Below are 24,479 nucleotides of genomic sequence, written 5' to 3' on the forward strand. Positions count from 1 at the left end.
GAGGGTCATTTCTGGCAGATAGGACCTTGAAAGACAAGAAATTCTGGGGACTTTATATTATCTGAAGGGCCAGGTTAAGTTCAGTGAAGTTGGAGCTGATGCATGCTTTTGTCATTCTTCCATGCCTTGCTTCAGATGACCATAGACAATCCTATAACCTGGCATTTTACCATTTATCTTTTGCTATGTCCAGAAGGAGTGAGGGAGAAGAGGCTCTCATTATTTATGGCTTAGAGGTAGACCTCAGACCATGGGCTGAACATTGTGAAAAGGCAGATTCGAGTTCAACGATTAGGAAAAACATTTTAATGTTGGCTACTTAAAATAGACTACATGGTGAGATAATGAGTTCTGTAGCAATCAGCGGCTTGCCCACTCAAAGCTAGTTAGGCCAGCATTAGAATGTACACCCAGTGGGTCCTGGCTGCAAAATACAATGGTCTTTTTACCACCCAGAAGCTGGGCATTGCTTCCTACAAAACACCACAGAATTCCAAGCCTAGGACTAGATCTGAGCAGATGGAAACATACAGACTTGCTGACTGCCTTGCTTATTATTGCCATCATAACAAATAGCTGTCATTGAACAAACAGCAAGCCATGTCAGGTATTTCCTTTTATTAGCTCTTACACAATTCCTGTTAGAAAGCTGAGAGGTCATGGAAACATTTGTCTACAACCTCCTTGAAGGACATGGTGAGAAAAATATACATACAAATGTGTGTATATATGTCTACTTTGTGATGAGTCTCTGAGGTTGCTTCCTGCTCTGAAGGGGCTCAGAAGCGCTTCTGGAGGGCAGACTGGATATTCTTCAGCAGGCCCCACTTAGCTCGGTTCTTCCCATGTCCATCTGGTGTTACCACCTGCAATCAGAAGCAAAGAATCATGGCACCCAGTAGACAGCAGCTCCCAGTAGCTGGGCCCTTCTGCATGCCAGACACTACACACATCTTTTCATTAACTCCTCACGATGACCACATGAGGCCAGTGATGTTGGTGTCACTTTATAGATGAAGAAGCTGAGGCTCAGAAGGACCAGGCAGCTTTCCCAAAGCCCCACAGCTAAAATGTGCTGGGATTGTGATTCCATAGGCCAGGTCATACTTCCTTTTAGGGCAGCTCATGTGACTGAGTGCGTATGACAGTGAGGGGGCCGGACCCCAGCTGAGCTTTACCATAGAGGATCCCTGTATCATTCCTCGACCATTAGCACTTGCTTCTGTCACAGCTCTTATTAGTTGTTAAGTTTCAGGTAATGTTTTTGATTTTCTTACCAGACCATGAGCATCTTGATTGGGGTGTGGGGGAAATGATAGTCTTTCATCTCCATGGTCCCAACACTAGTTATGCAAAAGAGAAGATTCTTGGAGAAGTAGATGAACAGCGAAAGAACTATACTTTGTAAATCTGCCAGTTGTTTTCCTTTGATGCTGGCAGAAACACTTTATACTATCTTTAGTCACAATGAGTGGTCAGTGCCACCTGAAAAAGAAAGACTGTACTGGGCACGAGGGGTAAGAAGAACCCTCCTAGAAATCTGGCTTAGATGTTGCCCTCCATGTCTTACCTTGAAGGTAGTGGGTTTCTTCACTACTCTGGTCTGGCAGCATTCCCATTCCTTCCTCCAAAATATGTAGGGAGTGAGGCTGGGAACCAGGGATGAAAGACAGTCCACTGGATCAGTGGGCTCTGCTGAGGTGAATGAGGACTTGAGATAGAATGGGGGTGGGGTTTGGATGGTGAAGAGGAATGTTTATACAGGGCACGAAGTCTTTATGTACAAAGCTTTTAACCTTCTATATTTGTATATAAAGGGGAAGGGCAAAAACAAAAACAAAAAAGCCAGACCCTTATTAGCATGATGCTCTCTACTTTTACAAAATTTTTGGTTTTAAAGAAAACAGGGCTGCATGCAAGGCAAAGGTCATATTATATACATGATATTAGATTATCCATTGCTGAGAAGAAATGGAAATAACGTGTAGCGATAACCCTGATAAAAGGAGTATAAATAATGTCTACGATACACACAGAGTTATCCGAGGGCAATAAAGAAGACGGAACAGTTGCTATGAGGGGCTAGGAATTAACTCATAAATAGAAGATTGAGTTTGTGCTTTAAAGTAGAGTCAAAATCTTCAAAGATAAAGACTGTATGTGGTATGTGAATGGAGCGGTGAGGACTGAGGTGTGTCTATGAACAAGGGAATCAGATAGAAAGGAAGACAGCAGAAATAGAAGAACAAAACTTGGAATATAAAAGAAATAGAAATGATAGTTGACATCTCTTCCCTGCCCCAAATGCCCCAGGCTCATATTGCTTTCCAGATGAATTCTACCAGACTCTTAAGAAAGAGTTGTTCTAGAAAATAGAAGAGCAAAAGTTTCCCAGCCCTTTTTATGAAGCTTGTGAAATATTGATTCCAAAACCAGATAAAAACATTATAAGCAAAAAATGGAATCCAATTTCCTTATAATTATAGATACAATAATCCAAAGTAAAATATGAGCTAATTGAAATCCATTGTATTAAAAAGTAATACGTTATGATCACACAGGATTTATTCCATGAATGGAGGTGGAATTTAGCATCAGAAAAATAAATCAAGGTAATTCACTTCATTAATAATGGCCTGAAGGAGAAAAATCATATAATCACCTCAAATAATGCAAAAAATTTAGTAAGTACCCGTTCCTCAGAAACCTAGGAGTAGAAGTACATCTCCTTAACTTAATAAGGATTATATACTATAAAAAATAAAAAATAATAATGGAGAAACTTTAATATCAGGAATAAGACAAGGATATCTACTATTACTGCTACATTTTTTTTTCTTTTTTTTTTTGAGACGGAGTTTCGCTCTTGTTACCCAGGCTGGAGTGCAATCGCGCGATCTCGGCTCACCGCAACCTCCGCCTCCTGGGTTCAGGCAATTCTCCCGCCTCAGCCTCCTGAGTAGCTGGGATTACAGGCACGCGCCACCACGCCCAGCTAATTTTTTGTATTTGTAGTAGAGACGGGGTTTCACCATGTTGACGAGGATGGTCTCAATCTCTTGACCTTGTGATCCACCCGCCTCGGCCTCCCAAAGGGCTGGGATTACAGGAGTGAGCCACCGCGCCCAGCCTACTGCTACAATTTTATGTACGACTCAAGGTTCTGGTCAAAGCCATAAAGACAAAAAAAAGAGTTTCAAGAATTGTAAGGAAACAGATAAAACCATCCTTTTTCTTTATAGAAGATAGGATCATATGCCTGGAAAAACAAGCAGAAATAGCAGAATGGGCCTCAGAATAATGAATTTTTGAGATGACTGGAATCGAGATTACCCTACAAACAGAAATAGTCTTTGTTCTAAACCAGTAATCTATTAGAAAATATAATAAAATAACAGTCATTATATCAACAGTCTGTAAACTATTTGATTTATGGTATGCAACATGATGTTTTGACATATGTATACACAGTAAAATAATTACTACAGGCAAGCAAATTAGCATACCCAGCATCTCACATAGTTACCTTCTGTGTGTGTGTGATAAGAGCACCTAAAATCTATACAACACACTATTATTAACTATAGTCCTCATGCTGCACGTTAGATCTCTAAACTATCTAGTTTTACCAGGAATATGTGTACCTATGTAGAAAACTTAAACACCCCAGTAAAGAACATGGACTATGATTTGAGTAAATGTTCAAATATATTACAAAAATATCATGTTTTCAAATGAACTTAGAAACACAATGCCTTCTGAATAAATTCTATCTGAATGTTTTCTAAGAATCCAAGTTACTCCAAAGTGTATATGAAGAAATAAATTTTGATGATTAAATGATTTCTAAAAAAGAAAGAAGGGTAATGGGGATACTTACCTTAGCAGTTCATAAAGACATGGCAAAAAGCTGAGGTTAAAAAATAATAAAACAAGTATGGTATTAATATAAGAGCAGAAATATAGACCAATGGGATTTAATGGAGTGCTCAGAGACATATCCCTAAATATATGGAAACCTAATATAAAAGTGGAATTTTCATTGTATAAATATGAAGAAGAGACATTGCTTGGTAGATGGTATTGGAAAAAATGCTTCACTATATTTTTTCCTAGCACTACATATTAAAGCAGAGTCTGGATTGATTAAAGACCTAAATTTGAAAGGTGAAACTGTAAATTTAATAAAAGAATATATAGAAGGTTATCTTTGTGATCTAATCCTAGAAAAGGATTTTTTAAAATAAAACTTCAAAAGGTTAAGCCATAAAGAAAAAATAATTGATGATTTTGATTATATCAAAATTAAATATTTCTGCTATTTTATGAAGTACGCTGTGAACAAAGCTGATAGGCAAATGTCAGAATAGAAGATAATAGCAACGTCTAAAACCATCACCTAGGATATATGAGGGCATCCTGCAAATCACCTAGGAAAAGAAAAATGCAATAGAAAATGGGTGAAGGATATCAACAGGCTCTTTATGGAAGAGGAAATCCTGAAAATTAACAAAATTATAAAATGAAATTTAAAACAATAAGGACATACCATTTTATACCTACTGGGCTAGGAAAATAATAAAAAGCTGGATCTTGCTAAATGTAGCTGGGGCTTCGGGTATAGTGGCTCTAATCTATTCCTTATGGAAGTGTACATGGATGTGGGCAAATTAAGTACCCACGTGTCAATGACCTAGAAATTTCACTCATAATATGTATCTAATATGGGGTAAATTGCACCTGCCACCAAATTTATGTGAAGCCCTAAACCCCAGTACCTTAGAGTATGACTATATTTGGAGAAAGGGCCTTTCAAGAGCTGATTTAATTAAAATGAGGCCGTTCAAGTGGACCCTAATGCAACCTAACTGATATCGTTATAATAAAGGAAATGTAAACACAGAGAGATACTACAAGGCATGTGCACAGAGGAAGGACTATATGAGGACACAGTGAGAAGGTGACCATCTGTAAACCAAGGAGAGAGGTCTCAGGAGAAACCAACCCTGCCAACGTTTTGGTCTTGGACTTCCAGCCTCAAGAACTGGGTGAAAATTAATTTCTGTTGTTTAACCCATCCAATGTGTGGCATATTCTTATGGCAGCCTTAGCAAACTAATCAATAACCCAGAGAACACTTACGCCCCTATCGTGTCCATAAGGTGTAATGAATAAGGCTATTGACTGCAGCATTATTGGAGGTCACCTGGGTGTCCATCCTGTCTGAAACAGACAGGTAACATGCACATTCTGAAAGATCAGGTGGTATCAGGAGTAAAAGATGAAATGCCCATAACAGCATGGATGGATCATAAAAACAAGGTGTTTAAGAAAACCAAGTAAGATGTGTAACACAATGCCTATTGTTTAAATTAACAACACATTGAAAACAATAATACAAATCATGGAAGAACACATCAAAACAAAAAAATACATATAAAACATATTAAAATGGATGTCACGGAAGGGACCATATAAATAAGAATGGAGCTTGGTATACATCAGTGTTAATAATGGATCACGAACTGAGGTATGATAATTCATGATCATACTGAACTGAGGTATGAATAATTCAGACTTCTGTACATGAGATTAAAAAGAAATCAGGTCCAGCATGATCCTAAATCATACTTGCTCCAGGACTCAAGTCTATCTACAGGGCAGGGAAAGGATGGACCAACAGGGTTTGGCTTCAGGAGATCTTTGGAAAAGAATAAATCCTAAGGAGATAAAGAATGCAAACCATCTTGGTTTCATTTTAGGGCATGGAGCCACTGTGAGTGTGGGGGTGGCTGTGGGGGTAGGCCTGGGGTAGTTATTTTGAGTGTGAAACAGTGGTGGTCATTCAGGTTGTCTTCCAACCCTAATCTTTGAATGTGTGTGGCTCAGTGTGAGAGTCTGCAGCAGGAAGAGGAAAACCAGGAAGGAAATTTTGTGATGGCTAGGCAGTCCTGCTGTGTGGCTGGGGTTTCAGCAGGAGCACAGGCTGAGTAGGAAGACAGCATCACAGCAGAGACTCAGGGCAGCTGGCAGGACTACTTCCTGAGCCACGTCAGACACCGAGGGTGACTCTCAGTGCAGACTGAGAAGGGCTTTGAGAGGATGGTTGGGGACAGAGGTTGCTGCTTTTCTTGAAGAGCTACAGGGAAAGAGCCAGAAAATTACCAATCTGTGACAATTGTTGGGCCTGAATTTTTACCTCCAAGTCTGATGTAACCTAGGACATCCACTTTACAGATTGTGGTAGAAACAATAATGGACCCCAGAGATGTCCATGTCTCAATCTCAGAAACTTTGGATATGTTACGTTTCATACATAGCAAAGAGGAAGTAAGATTGCTAGTCATCTGGTCTTTTTTTATTTTTTTTGAGATGAAGTCTCACTCTGCCACCCAGGCTGGAGTGCAGTGGCATAATCTTGGCCTACTGCAACCTCTGCCTCCCAGGCTTAAGTGATTCTCATGCCTCAGCCTCCTGAGTAGCAGTGATTACAGGCATGAACCACCACATCTGGCTAATTTTTTTGTATGTTTAGTAGAGATGGGATTTTGCCATGTTGCCCAATCTAGTCTTAAACTCCTGGCTTCAAGAGATCCTCCTGCCTTGGCCTCCCAAAGTGCTGGCATTATAGGTGTGAGCCACTGCACCCATCCCAGCTCGTCTTCGGGTAGGAAGACTATCCTGAATCATCAGATGGGCTCAATGCAATCATAAGGGACCTTTAAGGTTGAAGACAGAGGCAGAAGAGAACCAGAGAGAGTAGTGTGAGGACTCAGCCCAATATTGCTGGCTTCAAAGACTCAGGAAGGGGCATGAGCCAAGGAATACATGTGGCTTCTAGAAGTTGGAAAAAGCAAGGAAATAGATTCTCCCTCAGGCCCTCCAGAAGGAAAACTATATGACGGACTCTGATTTTACCCAGTAAGACCCATTTGGATTTCTTTGGAATTGTAAGGAAATAAATAATTTGTATTATTCAAACTACTAATTTGTTTCAGCAACAATAGGAAACTTATACACAGATGGGCAGTTAGATTTGTCATGGGAAGCTTTCACAGAGGTCAGCCGAGGTGCAAAGTCAGAGGGAGACAGTGAGTCAAAATAAGGAGACTACTTTCAGAAATGGGAATGATGGTTAACAGATATATTGAGGACCACAGGAAGAGCAGGAGAAGAAACTGAGGCCTACAGGTACATGAATTATCCAAAAACACATTTCTCTACCCTTCAAAAATTTCAGTTAGGCTCTCAGCTAGGGACAATGGGCACAGAAGAGTGTGTAAGACTAACATCTGTCCTCATGGACTTGCAGCCTATTGGAGCTGGGACTTGAATTCAGGTACACAAGACCAAAACCAATGCTCTTTCAATGCATAATCTTGACCCTCAAAAAATAAAAGTTCAGCTTTCTCTGCTGTTGGCTTTGACATCATTCTCCCAGACTAAAGTACTATGTCCCCAGGGCTGAGCCTACCCTCTTCCTGACTTAGTTCCATCTGGTTGTGGTGCAGGGGAACAAAGAGCTGCGGGCTTGGATGCAGACCTAGGTGTCTGCTCACCTCATCCTTCCATGAGGCCAGACACTTTGCTTCTTTCAGCCTCATTTTTCTTATCTGTAAAATAGAAGCAATCACTCCCTCCTTTCCCAGTGGCTGAGATGTTCAGTGATGATGAATATACCCCGTCTGACACAAAGATGACCTTCAAATGGAATCTTTCAAAAGCATTTAAGTTAATTTTCTTGCTGGATGTATTACATTCCATACAAATCTCTTCAAAAATCAAGTCTTAGACTGTGCAAATAAAATATAAAAGGTGTTTTTGCACTTTTTAAAACAAAAATACATGTGATAGAAATATTGCATTTTGGATAAGAAATGATTCTGCTTCTTCATTGCAACATTTTAAGTGAAACCTTTCTGGAATACCTGCATAGAACTGATACCAAGGAAAAAAATTTGATTTTATAGGAAAGAAATGAAGTCATTACTTTTATGAAGCTTTATAAATGTCATTCAAACACACCATCTTATTTTCATTTGCTATTGAAGGTTTTACTTATGCAAATCATGACAAATGTTAAGGAAACCCAGTGTTTCCTCTGGAATGCTAATATAACCACAAAGAAGGGAGGAAGAATTACTTCTGAAGGAAAAATCTATATTGCAGCTCCTCAAGTCAGATAAAAATGAAGCTTTCAGAAAACCTCATTAATTAGGGCTCTGCTCATTTAGATATTGTATAAAAAAGAAAAAGACTGGAATGCATTTCCTTCTCTTACAGGGAGGGCAAATTAATCACATAAACACAGTTTCAAGGAAAATGCTATTTCTTGACTGATTGTATAAAACACTTAACAGCTTTCAGGCATCTTATGGTACTTTGTAATTATTAATTTTATTTGTCAATTTATTTCTTCACTCATGTTCCTTTATTTGGCCACATTTTCACTCATATACTCATTCAATAACCGTTAAGAACCTGCTATATGCAAAGTGCTGTGGTAAGCACTGTGGGAGAAAGAACCATGAATTAGATGTGAATTTTGTTCTCAAGGAGTCCATAGTTTCAGAAGTACCACAAAAACCTCCACCTAAGAAAAACCAAGAGGGACTGAGATGGCAGGCTGATGACACACTATGGTATCTCCGCCCATCCCTTTTCTGGCACTGAAAATGATAGATTACATATGTATATACGTAAAATTAGCAACAGCACTGAGTGCCCTTCATGGGCAAGACACTTTTGAGGAATTCCTAAAAACTGAGAAGGCAGATGGGATTAGATAGAAGGAAAAATCCATAGTCAAGAGGATGTGCAGATGTGGAGCAGCTACCGGCATTCCATGCTCTGAAGATTAGGGTATAAAAAAGGGGAAGGGCTTTGGGGAAACTGAGCAGCAGTGTAATTGGCTGGAGGCTGACAGGAGGAGTGACTAACAGGCTTCCCCGTCCCACATCCTTCTTGTCTCAGGTTTGACTTGTGTGTGTTTGGTGGGGGGCAGTCCCTGGGTGCTGGACTCTATGAGGCAGAGCATGACCCCTGAGGCTGGCAACCAGGATGCGTAGTCTCATGCTAGGAGACTTGCTATGGGTATACTGACCACCCTTACTCCTGCTTTGCCTTTATTACTAGAGGTAGCAACCACTCAGATTCTTTTCCTCGAATATTTGCCTAAGGAAGCAGCATACAGTTGGTCAGATGCTGTTGAGCACTGGACGTAGAAGGTCACACAGAGGTTAGGCCATGACCATTTAAAACCATATATACAAGCTGAAATTAAGGGAGTAGAAACTAAGGGCTAGCCAAAAATGGTACAGATCCGGAGAAAAGCTGAGAGAATGAGTAAATGAAAGAGAGAAGGAAATGGGGAGAGAGGAAGAGAAGAGAAAGAGGGAATGGGAGAGAAACTGATGACTCTCTAGTTCCCTTGGGTATTAGATCAGATGTATATCCTAGAAGTGGCCTCATGAGACTTCCTCTGTGTCAAAAATTTATCTTTTCAAAAGCTGAAATGAATAGATTTTTCTTTTTTTCTTCTAAAGAATTCCTGATTAAGACATAATCGACCCTGATTCCCAAGTACACCCCTATGGTTGTGCAGTAAGATAGCAGCTCTGGGCACTCTTGGTATTTTTATTCTCTTTCTTCTTTTAATATCAATAAAATTATACTCATGGGTGTATGTCCCCTGGAGATATAAAGAAGAATCAGTCTTGCATCACAAAAAGGATAGCAATAGTTTTGTCCTTTCTTTTTTGGAAACCACAATGGCCTGCTTGGTGGCTGTCTCTTGACTTTCAGATGAACAATTTTTTTTTAAGAATAAATAGGTCCTAAATACTGTACTGGACATATTTATATAAAAATTATTGTGTGCCAGAAATTCAAATCTAACTGGGCATGCTGTATTTTTAGTTGTTAAATTTGGCACCCCATCCTTGACTGGGAATAGCACCTCATTTTTGTCTTTTTCATACCACAATTATTTCATGTTCTTCTCACACAACAATTATTTGTTTTCTAGACCCCGAGTACCTTGAAGGCAGGGATTATGTTTATTTTCCTCTGACTCTCTACATTTCTACCCAATGCTTAGAACAAATTTTTTGAATCAAATAGAACAATTCTCAGGCCTCATCTGCAAAGTCTGGTTGAGGCCAGCAGCCCTCTCTCTGGCCTCAAGTTAAATGTTATGTGCTTAGAGGAAGAATCCATGGTGAGTTCTGTAATCTCAGGATCATCTTAACAGGGCCTCATTCAGAACTTATCATAGAAAGGAAAATCTGTTTGAGAAATAATGTACACAGTACCTTGCAGATATCACTCCATTGCCCAGGACCATTATCATTGATGGCTCTAACTTTAAACACATATTCTGTGTTGGGGGTCAGGTTGTGCAGCTCCAGATTCTGCTGCATTATGTCCCGAATTTGTCCACAGAGCTCCATTTGTACATTGTTAGGAGGAGAAGTAATGACTTCATAGAATTCCATCTCAAAAGAGTCCACATCTTCTGTTGGACATGTCCAGTAAACCTATGAAAGAAATGAACATACGGGTGTGGTACTAGTATTCACCATTCAGCTTTCATTCCCTTAAAGATTTGTGGTGTTGACTATCTGTAGGGTAAGTTTAAGCTGACCCCATCCCCTGTAGCTGCTGAGGACTTTTAATTAGACCATGCATAAGTCTTGGAAGGCTGTGTGTTGAGGCCTGGCATAAGACTTATAATGAGTTTCACAAGCAGAAGATTTATGTTCTGTCAGTCAGCATGGAGGTGACAATTGTCTTCCTGCTTGAAAAATACAGAAAAATATAGGGGAAGAAAATAAACATCACTCATAAACTCACAATTCAGTTAAGTCATTATTTCTTTGCAATTTCAGAACACACACAAAGATACAGAAACATATATATAAAACTCGGATTATGTTGCTTTGATTTCTGTTTTCTTTTACTTATGTTGTATGTTTTCCTAAATCATTAAAAATTCAGTTAACTACCATCTTTAAAATTTCTACCAAAATAATTTAATCCTTCTATAGTTGAACATTTAGGTTGTTTCTAATTTTACTCTAATAATAAATGTTGCAATAAACACTGTTAGGCATGAATATTTGTTTGAGTTTTCAATCATTTTCTTGGAAGAGATTTCTAGAACTAAAATTGAGTTTTAAAAAATCTCTAGGATTTCAACAATACATATTGATAAGTTACAAGACTAAGTTTTAGAATGTTTTCTATGCTAACATCCTAAAGATTTGAGAGTGATATTAACATAGACTTAATTTTCTGCATTGCTGAGCACTATGATTCCTGTAGGAAGTCCATTCTGTTATTCTAAAATATGGTTCAATGATATTTTAAAATCAAATATCACCATCTGGCAGTAGGTTTAGGTGTCCTCTTTTGACCACAAATGACTTGACTGAGTTGTTTTGTGTAGGTCCCTTTCTTGAGCTCATCAGGGATGATTAATAGGTGGCATGGGGTGACTATTTTCCATGCCCAAGTGTAGAGCAGACACCACCAATCCTCTGGCTCCAGAGCAAGATCTGCCAACTTCTCAAGAGGCCCGAGTTGCCAAGGAGATGAGACCTAGTGCTATCCCTGAGGCAATGAGCATATACTACGGGCCTTGCTGATCTAGTATCATTTGGAAATGCAATTCAGCTGCTCAGTTATGGGCATTGCTTATGTGAAGGGCAGAAATACTTCATCATGTCCTGATAACCCATGAAATGTTCTACCTTGCAAATTATGGGTTGTTCTTTGTGTCAATTATAGATAACAAAACGTGGATTATGATGTCTCAGGAGAATGGAAAAGTAAAGCCTGGTCTGTGTCTGGCCTTCATTTTTTAGATCTTTGACACTAATGTGTGGTCTGTAGACAGCAGCATTGGCGACACCTGGAAGTTTGTGAGAAACAGAATCTCAGGCCCCATTGAAACCTACTGAAATAGAATCTGCATTTTAACAAGATCCCCAGGTGCACATCTGTGCTTGAGAACTGCTAGTTTAGAACTCAAGGATTTAAAAGTCTTTGGGAATGTTCTCAGATTATGGGAGACAAAAGATGGGCTCTGCCACATGGGAGCAGGCCATGGGCTGACTCTAGAAAAAATCCAAGAGGAGACAGGAGGCACTCTGATAGAATATTTAGTGGAATGTTATTCTTTTTTCCTCTATAAACTTCAATAAAGTGTTCTATAAACAATTCAATGTGGGTTCAGCTAGATTTGAAAGGTATGTCAAAGAAAAGGCCATTTGTCCATGTTAGGTCAAGAGGGTCAAAGGGAAGTCATGTCCCTTGAGGCCAGGCAATGGAACTTATAGAGGTCTGTGAGAGACCCTACTCTTCACTCTGTCCCTCAAAGGGAGGTTGACTTAGAAGAGCTGAAATTTCACTGGGGATGATCCTCCCTATTTTTCCAAATCATAGAGAGTCTGGATATTTTCTTTAGGAAAGGTAGCAATTTAGAGGAAACAGCTGATAAGTAATGGAACCTGCATTTCTAACTCCAATTTCTGTGCTGTCTCTATTACAGGCTTTCCTCTGGGAAACATTACACTGCCGAGTAGTCTCTTCAGATTACTTTGGTTCCTAGATTGGGTTCTCTTTCAGTTGAGAAACTGCCTTTGCAGTGGAGATAGGGCTTTCAGATATATTTCCAACTATGAGTTAAATGTATTGACTGTTTGGTTTAAGCAAATCTTGCATTACTTAAGATTTCAGGAACTTATCCCTTTTGAATGGACTAATCACAAAGAGTCCAGAGGAGCAGATCTGAGTGACCAGACTCTAGAGGCAGGTAGGTAAGCGCAACCTTTCCTGACTGCTCACTTCCACTCTGTGCCCCACACCCTCCCACCTTCCCCACTGGGCCCAGAACCTTTCTTACCTTGGCAGCTCTTGGGTACACCAGAGTCTGGTAGATAACAATTGGGCCCGGGGTCTTCACAGAGCCACCATTGAATAAGTACCAGTTGTGGAAGCTGCTGCTGTTTTGTACAGACTGACTATCTGGTGCGGCACTCCAGTAGGTGTAGAGGCCATCTGTGGGTTTAGCAGGGGTGGATGACTGGGCTCTCCCACAGGCCTCCAGACCCACCTTGGCCTTCTCGTCAGTGTTGCTGAAGGACAGCAAGGAGGAGCTTCGCTGATAGATCTGCTGGTTGCCAAAGCTGTGGGTGCTGAAAGTGACCTTCCTGGCAATCATCGTTTCTGAGTGCATGGGGTAGGGGGAAGGCAGTGAGTCCCCTGAGGAGCATACCTTCTTGGATCCTGTGGGGAAGAGCTCATGGATGGCACTGGAAAGCTCAACAAAGTCCAAGGGCATGTAGTTTATTGAGTGTATCCGGAGCTGTGGGTCAGGCCTGTAGGTGTTCTGGATGCCGTCCTCGATCTGGTCCACTAGGATCTTGGCTGACTGCAGGAATGCCACCTGGCCAGTCTCCTTCAGGGCTTCCTTGGAGTAGGCGATCAGACCATCCATCTCATTTACTTTCATGGTTGTAACATACACATATTTTTCAATTTCCTTCTGCCTGGACACTTCTAGATTCTCTATCTGCTCCGTGATGATCTTCTCTTTCTCCTGAAGAATGCTGCGCAACTTGAGAAAGCCATTTCTGATCTCTCTTCGCTTTGCCTCCTTGTCAGCTTTAAAGCTGTTTTTTAAGATGTTGAATTCCATGAGGTCATTATCAATTTCATATCGGACTGCAAAAATACCAAGTTACTTACTTTTAAAATGTTCATTTCTCAGGTGTCAAAGCCAGTAGCACACTAGAGCAGATTACCCTGGGCTCCACGGAGGTGAGTGAAGAGGAGGGAAGGCACTTGTAGTTGGGCTGATTCAGGCTAGAATAGGTTTATGAAATGAATTTGGCCCTTACTACACCCTTCCTCTTCTTACCTCTCTGATCCTTCCCTGGCACATCTCTATCTTGTAACAGTAATCCCTGTGGCCTTGGGTCTGAGACCGGAAGTTCAAGGACATCCTTGACATTGATTTTTACCAGATTTCAATTGTCTGCAAGTAGAACCTGAGAAGAAGTTAAGTCACAAAGTGACTGGGGCCTGCTTTTTCATGTAGGAAACCTAAGCTTTTTCAGTGGTAAAAGAAAGAACTAAATTTCTGATGACTACTCCTCAAAGTTGTCTTGCATCATTTGCTAAGCCTCCAGCCCTATGCAACAGTGGGATATCAGCAAAGCTTTCCTTCATTGTGGTGGCTCTCTTACATGCCCCTTTTCCCCCTTTGTCTCTCATGTGGTTCGGCTATGTTATTCTCTCTGCCTTTCCTCCATTCCTTTCAAAAAAGAGTCTGCTGTCACACTTCAAGGAAAACCAATTATCCTGCATCCTTGCATATGGTATTTGGATTTTAAGTTCACTAAGTCATTCAACAAACATTTTCAGACTCCTGTTACACGTCATGTATCTTTTAGGCACTAAGGATACAGATATGATTGTGAGAGGGCATCTGTGCTTAAGGTATGAATAAATCCAAAGATACTACAGTTGAAGGATGCTGTGGCAGGGTGAGTATGTGGCACATCTCTATCTGTGAAATGAGCTTTTTGTGAAAGGTGAAATGAATACCTTGGTTAGCTAGCTTTAAAGGATTTGAGGCATTAAGCAGCAGTTTGAAGAATGTCAACGTTCTGTGGCCTATGCTACAGGCAAGGTCCTTCTCATGAAAGGCAAACTCTTCAGTAAATTTATGGGCAATAGTCCTCACTGATTTTACTCAGGGGTAGGGATGACTAGATGTTTTTGCACTTGGTTCATAACATTATCCTGGGTTCATAGGAAGCTGGACTCCTGTGAGTGGTGGTCATTGTAACAGGGGTGTGCATTTGAGTGTGGGAAACCCTAGAGTTCTGTCAGATCCTGAGAACAGGGACCACAGCTGCCTTGGTTGCCACTGTGACTATGGTGTACAGAGGTAAGCAAATACATTTGTTGAATAAAAGCCATTCTTTCCTGTTTTCTAACATCTCACTGGTGAATTTCAGCATTGTTACTCTCTGGCCAACTTCCTGAAGCCCCAGTGTTTTCTGCCCACCTCCTTTCTCACACTGGTTCAGAAAAGATGCAGTGATGCAGGTGAGACCGAAAGGGAAACTACCAGGTGCGATTTCAGTGCTGAGAAGTGCTTCTTGCCCTCCCCAATGCACTGTGACTACGGCAGCCAAAATTCTACTTTGTGCATTATTTTCTTGACTATTCAATAGTTACCTACTGTTAAAGATACTTGGATAGGAAATTTCTTGCATTATTCAGGATTAATTAGGCTTATATAGAGCAAAGTCCTGAGAGGCAGGATAAAAATTTCTTAGATGAGGAGAAAAAGGCATCTCCAGGAGGAGAGAAAAGAGGAGGCCAGAAACGTCCCACCCCAAACCTCTACAAATACGAAAGCTTTGCAAGAGATGATTTTAAAGCAAAGTTAAATCAAGGTCTCTTGTAGGCAATACACTTAAAACTAGTTGCTATTTATTGAACATTTTTTATGGGCCAGATTCGTATATTATACATCACACATATCTTCTTATGAGGAAGATATTGTTTCCATTTATAGATGAAGAAGCTTGAGGCCCAGGGAAGTTAAGCGACTGCACAGTGTTATATATCAGGTAAATGGGAGAACTAGGCTCTGTCTTTAATCCTATTTGTCTAGCTCCAAACTCTAGGTTCTTAATTGCTTCTCAGATGTGACTCTCAGCCCTCTGTGAATACCAGAATAACCAGAGAGAGGGTTAAAAAAACACTTCTCTTGGACCCACCTTCTAAGATTCTGAATCAGTGAGCTTGTGTTGGGGCTCAGGAAGCCAGGTGAGGAAGTTTTCAGCAAGGTTTAGAATCTAACCCAGAGAATCCCGTGGGATCACGTGAAAGAAGCAGATTCTGATGCACTAGGCCTGGGGTGGGTCCCGAGAGCCTTCATTTCTAACAAGCTCTCAGGGATGCCGACACTGCTGCCCCTTGAACCATTGAGTGGCAAGGAACTAAACTTCTGAGCTCCCTTTGTTCCAGTGGCTCTCAACCTTGGCTACACCTCCGAATCACATGAGGAGCTTTTTAAAAGTCCATCTTGCTGAGCCTGCACCTCTGAGCAGATGGGACAGGGGCACTGGTTTTTAGTAAAGCTTCTAAAATGGGGTTTCTCTCTAGATCCTCGAGTTTCTGAGTGTGTATCCTCAGATCACTTGCTTTTGAATAACCTGGAGATCTGCTTAGAATGCCAATTTATGATGCCTCCTGGAAAAGTGAATCAAGTGCTCACGAACAAGTTTGAACCCTGGTTAAAAAAATTGTGCGTTCTTTTCTTTTTTCATCAAGGATGAAAGGTTAAATTCTTTACTTAGAGCCAATATCTAATTTACCTATTCCTCCCTTTTCCCTTTCCAACTGCTGGGTCTCTGGAATTTAGACTTTGAGCATTTTCCCCCCACCTTGAATTGAGCTTGGCATTTTCCCAACTGAGCTTTGTTGTCTGACTTTTAGGTGCCCTGGACTCAGAAAACTATCCCAGGTCTCTCACATATTTAGGACAAAGTGTCCTACAGAGGGATGGAAGGTACAGTAGGCTGTAGGCAGTAGCACCTTCACTATGCTGAGGCCCCGAAGAATCCAGCCAAACCCTGGCCTAGGAAGGCAGTGAGTCTTAACTTCAGAAAACCCTTTTGGAACCAACAGTATTACCACTTTCTTTGTAATGTGGCTCCTGTAGGGTTCCTTTAATATAAAGTCTTCCCTGGTGGTGGTTCAAAAATTAAATAAATGTCAGTTGACAAGCAAGGTTTCCAGGTATGTGGCAATTGAGAAAAATCAAGGTATTCTTGAAACTGCTGAGAGGTCCTGGGTGATGTGATCATTAGCGAAGTCTGTTTCTGACCCATCTTTACATCCAATGGGACCTTTCTGTGCAGCCCAAGGAAAAGCTGTCTCCCTCCCAAGTGTAGGCCTGTCCAAATGATGGAGACTAATAGGTCTGACAAGGGAAAAGGCCTGGGTTGATCTGGTGCACTTTGATAACTGACTGTAGGCCACTCCTTAAGGAAAGAGACCATGGATGGTAGCAGTGGTTCCCCCCCCCCCTTCAATCATCTCTTCATCTTCAGATTTTGGTCACTTCTTAGCACAGAGTAGGTTGTCAAGTGAATGCTGTGGAATTAACAATGGCCACCGGAGTCAAATAGACTGCATCCGCCACTTCTTAGCTGCCTGTCCTAATTATGTTTTGAACCATAGTTGTCTTATCCATGGAGGACATTTTAATGCCTATACTGTAGCATTATTGAGATTAGACAAAATGTGCTCCAGGGACGTGAGTAAAGTTGGCCTTTATATAAGAAACTATTCCTGGGGGCAAACGTCACTAAAGGGATCTCTTAGATTTTCATGTCTAACCAGGTAGAGACATATTCAGAAATTATGGAGCTCTTTGCAGAATCCTGTGCAATATTATTATACTTGGTTCCATCACTGAAATATTATTTCCCTTATAGAAATGATATTATATGTAACCAATACAAAATAACCAAATCACCATGAACGAGCATGCAGAGGAAAAATAGGCTGTTGACTAGAATGCTATTGCCTAGTTATGAGTTTTCCCTATTATTATGTGTTTGCTGCCAGTTCATTTACTTTGTCATCTGCAAGCTTTGGAAAAAATTTATGGAGGGAAATTTAACATTGAGATAATTCTCAGCACTGACTTAATTCTTTTCCCTGCACGTTTAGGAAAACCAAAGAAATCCAACGGTGACAAAACACTTAGAAAGGGTCACAGAACATCAGTATACCATAGGATCAAACTGTTCGTTTTCCAGAGGCAATGAGACCTGAGGACATGAAGATTATCATCAAGATTATAGAATCTTTATGCACTTGTCATATGGCATTTTGCATTCTTTACATAGAGTAACTCACTTAATCCTCACACCAACCCAGTGAAGGGGGTCACTACTGTTCCCCTATTTCATAGGTGAGGAAAGCAAGGGACAGGACAGTCAAGTGACTGGAGGTGGTTGCCAGGAGGGGACACCAGGGTAGTGACTTTCAGGGTAGCACAGTGTTTCCTGGCGCCTTGATTGCTCCACTAGGTGGAGTCTGTTAAGGCACTCAGTGAACAGATTGGCCCACGCCATCTTCCCCAGGTGTTCCTAAGCTAGGAGTTAGGCTAAGGAGAGGATAAGGGGAGGACCTGCTTTGTACTTGGCGATGGCGCTGAAGAGTGCGGCGGCCCTCTCGGAGCAGGCGTCGATGAGGCTGACGGTGTCGTGGCCATTGTGGAAAGAGACCTTGCAGAAGGTGCAGAGCAATTCGTTGTCATTGCAGCAGTACTCGATGATGCGGCTGGATGGGTGGTGGATGCATATCTTCTCGTCCTGGTCCTCGACGCTGGTGTCCACAAAGATGTGGTCTTGCATGGCCACGTCCGAGTGGAAGGCGTTGAGGCAGTCGTTGCACAGGTTGAGGCGGCAGGTGATGCAGCGCTTGTAAGCGATGCGCCTGTTGCGGCAGACCTGGCAGAGGATGGGCCCGGAGGAGCGGTCAAAGCGCCACTTGAGGTAGCCGTGCTGCTGCATGTAGCGCTTGGTGAGGCGCCCTCGCAGGTAGTTCTCCGGCAGCTGCATCTTGTTGCTGTAAGGCATGCAGTGCGAACGGTCGCACACTGGGCAGATGAGGATGAAGAAGTTCTCGGTGACCTCGGCGTGCTTCTGCAGCTGGCGCAGGCACTTCTCGCACAGGCTGTGGTTGCAGGGCAGCATGAATGAGTGCAGGCGCAGCCGGCTGCACATGGGGCAGGTGAGGTGGCTCACCAGGTGGCTTCTGGCTGGTACTGACTTCACTTCATCCACCTGGGTATCGCTGCTCCCAATGCGCAGGGCAGTCTTGGAGCTGAAAGGGAAAGCAAACGCAGGGCTTCAGGAGGCAGGCTCAAGAGCTTGCTCTGCTTCTCCACCTCTGAAAGAACTCTTCGTTCCCGAGGGGCAGTCTAGTGTGGTGGTGAGGAGCCTGAGCTGGGTGCCAAGGTGCCTGTGATCTCAACCTGTTTCCACCATTTTTCAGCTCAGGTAAGCCAGTTAACCCTTCGGCCGGTTTCTTTGTTATAAAACTATGTCATAGAGTTTCTTGAGAGGATTAAAATTGAGTTTAAACCTGTACGGACTATGCAGTCTGAGGCACACAACCAGTGCTCTGCAACTGCTTGTTGATATAAAGCCAGGGAGAAGCAGCAGAGACTGGCCTGGTGCTGTCAGATAGGTCTTGGTGTTCGGCTGGACATCAGTAATATCAAAAAACACAATATCCGACAAGGCCACTTTGTGATTTTGATGGATCAAAGAGCAGAGACAAGACCACTTCTTAATGTTTGGACTCAGACAAGAACATTGTCTACATCATAAAAGCAATCCAATGTCCCTCTATCCTGGTTGGTTTTTTTTTTAACCAAAAATCCTGGTTGATTTTTTTTAAAACAACTTTCGAGTCACTCTGTTCTTCCCACCTTCTGGATAAGATTTATTAAGATGTTCAATAGATTTACCCCTGGGTCCTTACCTAACATGAGCACAAATCCTGTAATAACTTTTCCAGGTACCTTACCCTTACTCATGCTTTATGTTCTCATTTGCTGCAATCAGTCAGTCAATCCAATCTTGTCTAACTACAGGCGTGTTCTTAGTGGTTTTTTTCCTGGAGGATATTGACATTTATGTACATAGATGGAACATAGAGCAAGTCTGTACCTGAGACAAGCCTAGAACCTGTGTGATCTGTCAACCAGACCAATAGGTAATGGTATTGGATCTCGGCTTCAGAGGCAGAATGCATGAGCTAGAATGCACCACTTTACAGCTGGACCTCTGAGATGTTTTCTTAAACCTCTCTCATGTTCAGTTTTCTCAACTATATATCAAAGCTCACAGTACGACTTGCTTTGTGAGGTTTTTATGAAGTCTAAATGAGACAATGCATGATAAGTGCTTAACTGCTGGCACATAGTAAGCTTTCAGTAAATGTGGCCACTATAATTACTCCCCTTTGCTACTAGCCAGCTACGGTCTGCAGTAGAGAGAAATCACAGTAAAGGAAAATAGTGGCCAAGTCTGTGAAAAGTATGTGTCTACTGTTTCATTTGTGTGTGTTAAGGCTCTCCATTTGTCTAACGCCTGAGGATGATTTCATATATTGTAAGAACTATGGATGGAGTAAAAGTATACTTGTAAAATTGAAGGGCGTGTTCTAAGAACTTACAGTTGGCAAATGCAGTGTATAAAAACGAATTATTTGTGGGGATGCAGGTATAAATAGGCACACAATTTGCCACTGTTGCTATCTCCTCTGTTTGGATAATATTTGGGTAGTAATCTTGCCATTGTGGCTGTGTTCCTTTCTGCTTTTGTTGTCTTGCATTCCTTATGTGTCCCTCTCTTCTTCCCCCCTCCCTTGGCCAGGGACCTATGTCTGAGTCCACAGTCACAGATACTTCCCAAGCATATTGGAATGGAGTGGCCATGTGGCGACAGAGAATGCTCCCTGTGTAGACTAAGGCACCTGAAAAATTTGTCCTTTAGGGATCTGGGAGCTCTAGGCATGCTGGCCTCAATGTTCTCAGTTCTGTTTCCTCTCTGCTTTCCCAGACTCCTGCTTGTGTCCCGAAGGGATCACCTGGAGGTACAGGTCTTTAGTTTGCTAAAAAAAAAAAAGGCCTTGAGAATCAAGGTATAATATAAAGAGGCTGTTGTGAGTCCTTCACAGGTGGTACTCCTACTAGGAAGCTCATGAGCTAGAATTTTCATAAATAAGAAGTAGGGAGGGAGATGTTGGAGGACGAGAAAGAGGGCTCAGGGCTAAGAGACAGGTATTAATGGCCTAGGGAGCTGTGGTAGAGGTGAAAAAGAGTAAGGTAGAGAGGGATGAATGAGACCAGAGTGAGGCAGAACAAGCAAGGTGCTGAGCAGAAAGTGGTGATGAGAAGCAGAGGAGGCCAAGAGTCAGAAGCCAGAAGAGAGGCCAGATTGAAGACAAGCACCCAGAGCCAACCTCCTGACACATGCGTTAGCATCCCTGCGCATCCTCCACAAACCTCAGGCTTGGTCAGGGCATTCAGTGGCCATGGTTCCATTCCAAAGCAGCATCAAGACCAGTGCTTTATCTTCTTGCTGAGATAGCCTGCCTCTGCTCCTCTGCACAGCCTCCCCTCTCTCCCAAAATCAGGCCTGTTCTTGCACCTGGATTCTTACTGTATCACCTGTCAAATCTCCTGGCTTCCCACCTTTGCACCTGCAGGCCATTCTGCACATTAGAATCACCTGAAGGGGCGATGCTCATTAATTCAGATGCTCAGGTGGTACCCCAGACCAATACAATCAGAATGTTTCTGGGGTGGATATCGGGCATCAGTAATTTTTAAAGATCCCCAAGTGACTTCAATGCACAATAACGTTAGGGAGCAACTGATGCCTGAGGCATTTTCCTAAAGACCAATTTTATCTTTTTCCTGTTGAAATGGGCTCAGAGGCTCAGTTGCTGTTGCACAGAGAATTAGGTAGTTGAGAGAGGAATGTGGACACTATTTCCCACACTTTAGTATTTCTAGACTTGGACTGAGAATCCCTGGATTTCCTATTTATGCAGATACTATGAGAGGGCCATAGGTGGAGAGTTATGGGTGTTAAGGAGCTACTAAAGATTTAATGGCAAGATGGATAATATCTTTCCCCTAAGTTCACTAAACTTCTGCTTGCAGAATTGCTTTTCCAGGCTTGAAAGCTTTCAAACTGGCCTGCCATTTTTCTGCTTCTTCTAATCCTGTCATCTTATAGTGCTGTCATCTTTTCTAAGAAGTGTGCTCTTAGTACTTCAGACTCCCCTCATGTGTGACATAAAAAGGCTTGTTTGGCAGAGCAGGTGAGGATAATGTAAGACCTGATATGGAGGATTAGTACTCCAAATGAATAATTGAGACCCCAAGTTCCGTGACTTCTGGATGAGAAAAAGAGAAGGCAGTTGGAGTTCCTGGATGTCTGGGGTACTTAAATGGCTCTCAGGGTCAAAAGTGCCCCATAGAAGGTCTTACTTTTCCAATAAATGTTGCAGGTATTTAGAGTTAATAGGAAGAAAATGAGCACTTTTTATTTTTCTATAACATGCAGATTATAAAGAATATACATTAATTCTTATATCTACAATATCATGGGGGTGGGGGGGTCTTGTCTCTGTTTTGCAATACAGCATTCTAGAGTTAAGATCACAAATTTTAGGTTCCAATTCTGACTCTGAATCTTTCCAGCTGTGTCATCCTGGGGCAACTTCTTCTCAAAGTTTCCTTTGAGAAGGAAACTTCTCAAATGCTCAGTTTCCTCATGAGAACAGTGGACTTTGGGTTATGCATGAAATGCCTGGAAAATTGTGTAAACACCAAGTATTAGCTATTACTATTTTGTACAGATGAGAGAGGGTTCAGAAGAGTGAAGTGCTCTAGTCGATGATGCTTAGATTGGAGCTCATGGTCTACATACATAGTGACCATATATGATACAGTTAATTGCTACAAAATTCTTGGCTCCTTTTTTTTAGATAAATAAACACAGAGGGGCACTGGCCTGCCCTGTGGACTTCACAGCTAGCAAGGGGTCCCTAGTTTTCCTGAGCCAATGTGGCTGCACATCTGGTGCCTGGCACTTACAAGGTATGGATGCTCTTGAGGCGGCCCTTGTGGAAAGTCACGGTGATATTACGGCAGCAGCGGCTCTCATAGTAGTAGCACTTGACGTTGCTGCTGGCTGTGCAGCAGCACTTACAGTTGGGATCATTGGCCCAAGAACAGCAACACCAATGGCAGTTGGGGTTCTCAGCACAGGTACAGTGGCAGAACTGGCAGTTCTGCTCATCTTTGTAAGGGCAGGGGAAGCAGGTGCAGTTCCGCTCTGAGGTAAAGATGAACTTGCAGCATAGACAGGAGCATAACCGAGGACAACATCGCTGCCATGTACAACATGGACAGCAAACACACATAGCAGTTTCCATGGTGCCTACATGATTAACACTGCCCCGCTAGGATTTTTGATGCCCCCTCTACCAGAATACTGCTATCAGTTCTCCAGTAGAGGAGTCTCTCCTCCCCCTTGTGAGGCCGTCAGCTTGGGAGTTGCAAGAAGTTGGCTGTTATGAGGCGTTCACTGTTGGTGTCCCTACCAGGAAGCTCATAGGCTGGCATTTACATATATCAGCCTGAGGGTATTTGCTTATGTCACAATCCCTCTCTCTCTACCATGCTGGGTGGGTAGGAGGATGCGGCCTTGTGGGTGTAGCAGGTATGTTGATGGGCTCTCCATGCTTCCATGGAACCAGCTGTAGAGGAGTGGTGATGCAGTGAGCCTTCCGGAAGTTCAGTTGTCATTTGTCAGCTTTTGGAAAATGGAGATTTCGGAAGCTGTTTCTCCTTGTTTGGTGTTCTGCCTGCAATTTGGGCAAGTTGACTTCATATTATGTCTTCATAGACTGAAAGGCTTGGGTACAAAGTAGAATAACATGGTTTTCTTCATGTTAGAGGAACTGATAGAATTCTATTTGAACAAAGGAATTATATATCCCCCAGATAATAGCAATGCGATATTTAAAGAGATATCACCATTAGGAGAGAGTTAAAAAACACATAGATTCACTTTAGGGACTTCTTTCAGTAGTAATTGATTTTATCAATCAATGCATAGTCACTGCTCATTTTCATGAAGCTTTATACATAAGCCAATCTGAATATTTCTTGGCTTTTTGTAGCTTCATGGTGTTTGGGTGAGGCTCAAGCTTGCTCACTTTTCCCCCACCCTATTCCCACCCCACTACATGCCTTTTAAAAAGAGACTGGAACTCTACATGAAATCTTTCACTGTTCTGCTAGTATATGCTCAGGATCCTTAGAAACAAGACCCTATATTTTACAGAAAAATTTCACTTTCCAATTTATGCAGCTTGCGAAGATTAAAGGAACAGAAATTTCATGGTCATAGTACGTTATAGTGTGAACATTTTCTTATTTTTGTAAAAAGCAGAAGAGCTGAATTTGGCTGCAGGAATTAAGTGCATAATTTATTATCTCTCCTTATGGTTATCACCTCTATAATAGGAAAGAACATCACTGAGTGCCAACTATGCCAGCCACACATTGATATTAGAGTTCCAACAGTGAAAATCCTGGATCACAGAATATGTGCTTGATCTTTTTTTGATACAAACTGCCAAATTTCTTAAATAAATGTGCCAGTTAATACCAGCAAGTAATGTAAGATGTTCAAAAAAGTGAAACACCTTTTCCCTCCATGTTTGCCAAAACTGTTTCATTAATATTTCTCCCCATCCTCCAGGCACATAGGTTGGAGTTTCACTCCCAGATTTATGATACATTTTTACTATTGGTTTCTGTAAGGTCTTGTTAAAAACTTACTAATATG

The 24,479-nt window shown here is 41.8% G+C and overlaps 1 protein-coding gene and 1 long non-coding RNA gene across 5 annotated transcripts in view; one reads left to right on the forward strand and one right to left on the reverse strand.

Annotated features, from left to right (window-relative positions):
• LOC118148765 (uncharacterized) overlaps window positions 1–24,479 on the forward strand; it is a 393,523-nt gene that overhangs the window by 195,917 nt on the left and 173,127 nt on the right. The window lies entirely within an intron of this gene.
• On the reverse strand, window positions 586–23,224 carry TRIM42 (tripartite motif containing 42). 2 transcript variants are annotated; one of them, XM_035277770.2, is made up of 5 exons: window positions 22,718–23,224; window positions 18,227–18,924; window positions 13,280–13,728; window positions 10,314–10,538; window positions 586–866 (listed from the first exon to the last, which is right to left on the reverse strand). In XM_035277770.2, exons 1-5 carry the CDS (start codon window positions 23,056–23,058, stop codon window positions 780–782), a joined length of 1,800 nt encoding a protein of 599 aa, XP_035133661.1. In that variant the 5' UTR covers window positions 23,059–23,224; the 3' UTR covers window positions 586–779. The 2 variants fall into 2 exon arrangements, with proteins under 2 accessions (XP_035133661.1, XP_002759587.1); XM_002759541.5 differs by having other exon boundaries at window positions 587–866; window positions 12,908–13,728.

Source organism: Callithrix jacchus, chromosome 17 (assembly GCF_049354715.1).
Source record: "Callithrix jacchus isolate 240 chromosome 17, calJac240_pri, whole genome shotgun sequence".
In the NCBI taxonomy this organism is placed as follows: domain Eukaryota; kingdom Metazoa; phylum Chordata; class Mammalia; order Primates; family Cebidae; genus Callithrix; species Callithrix jacchus.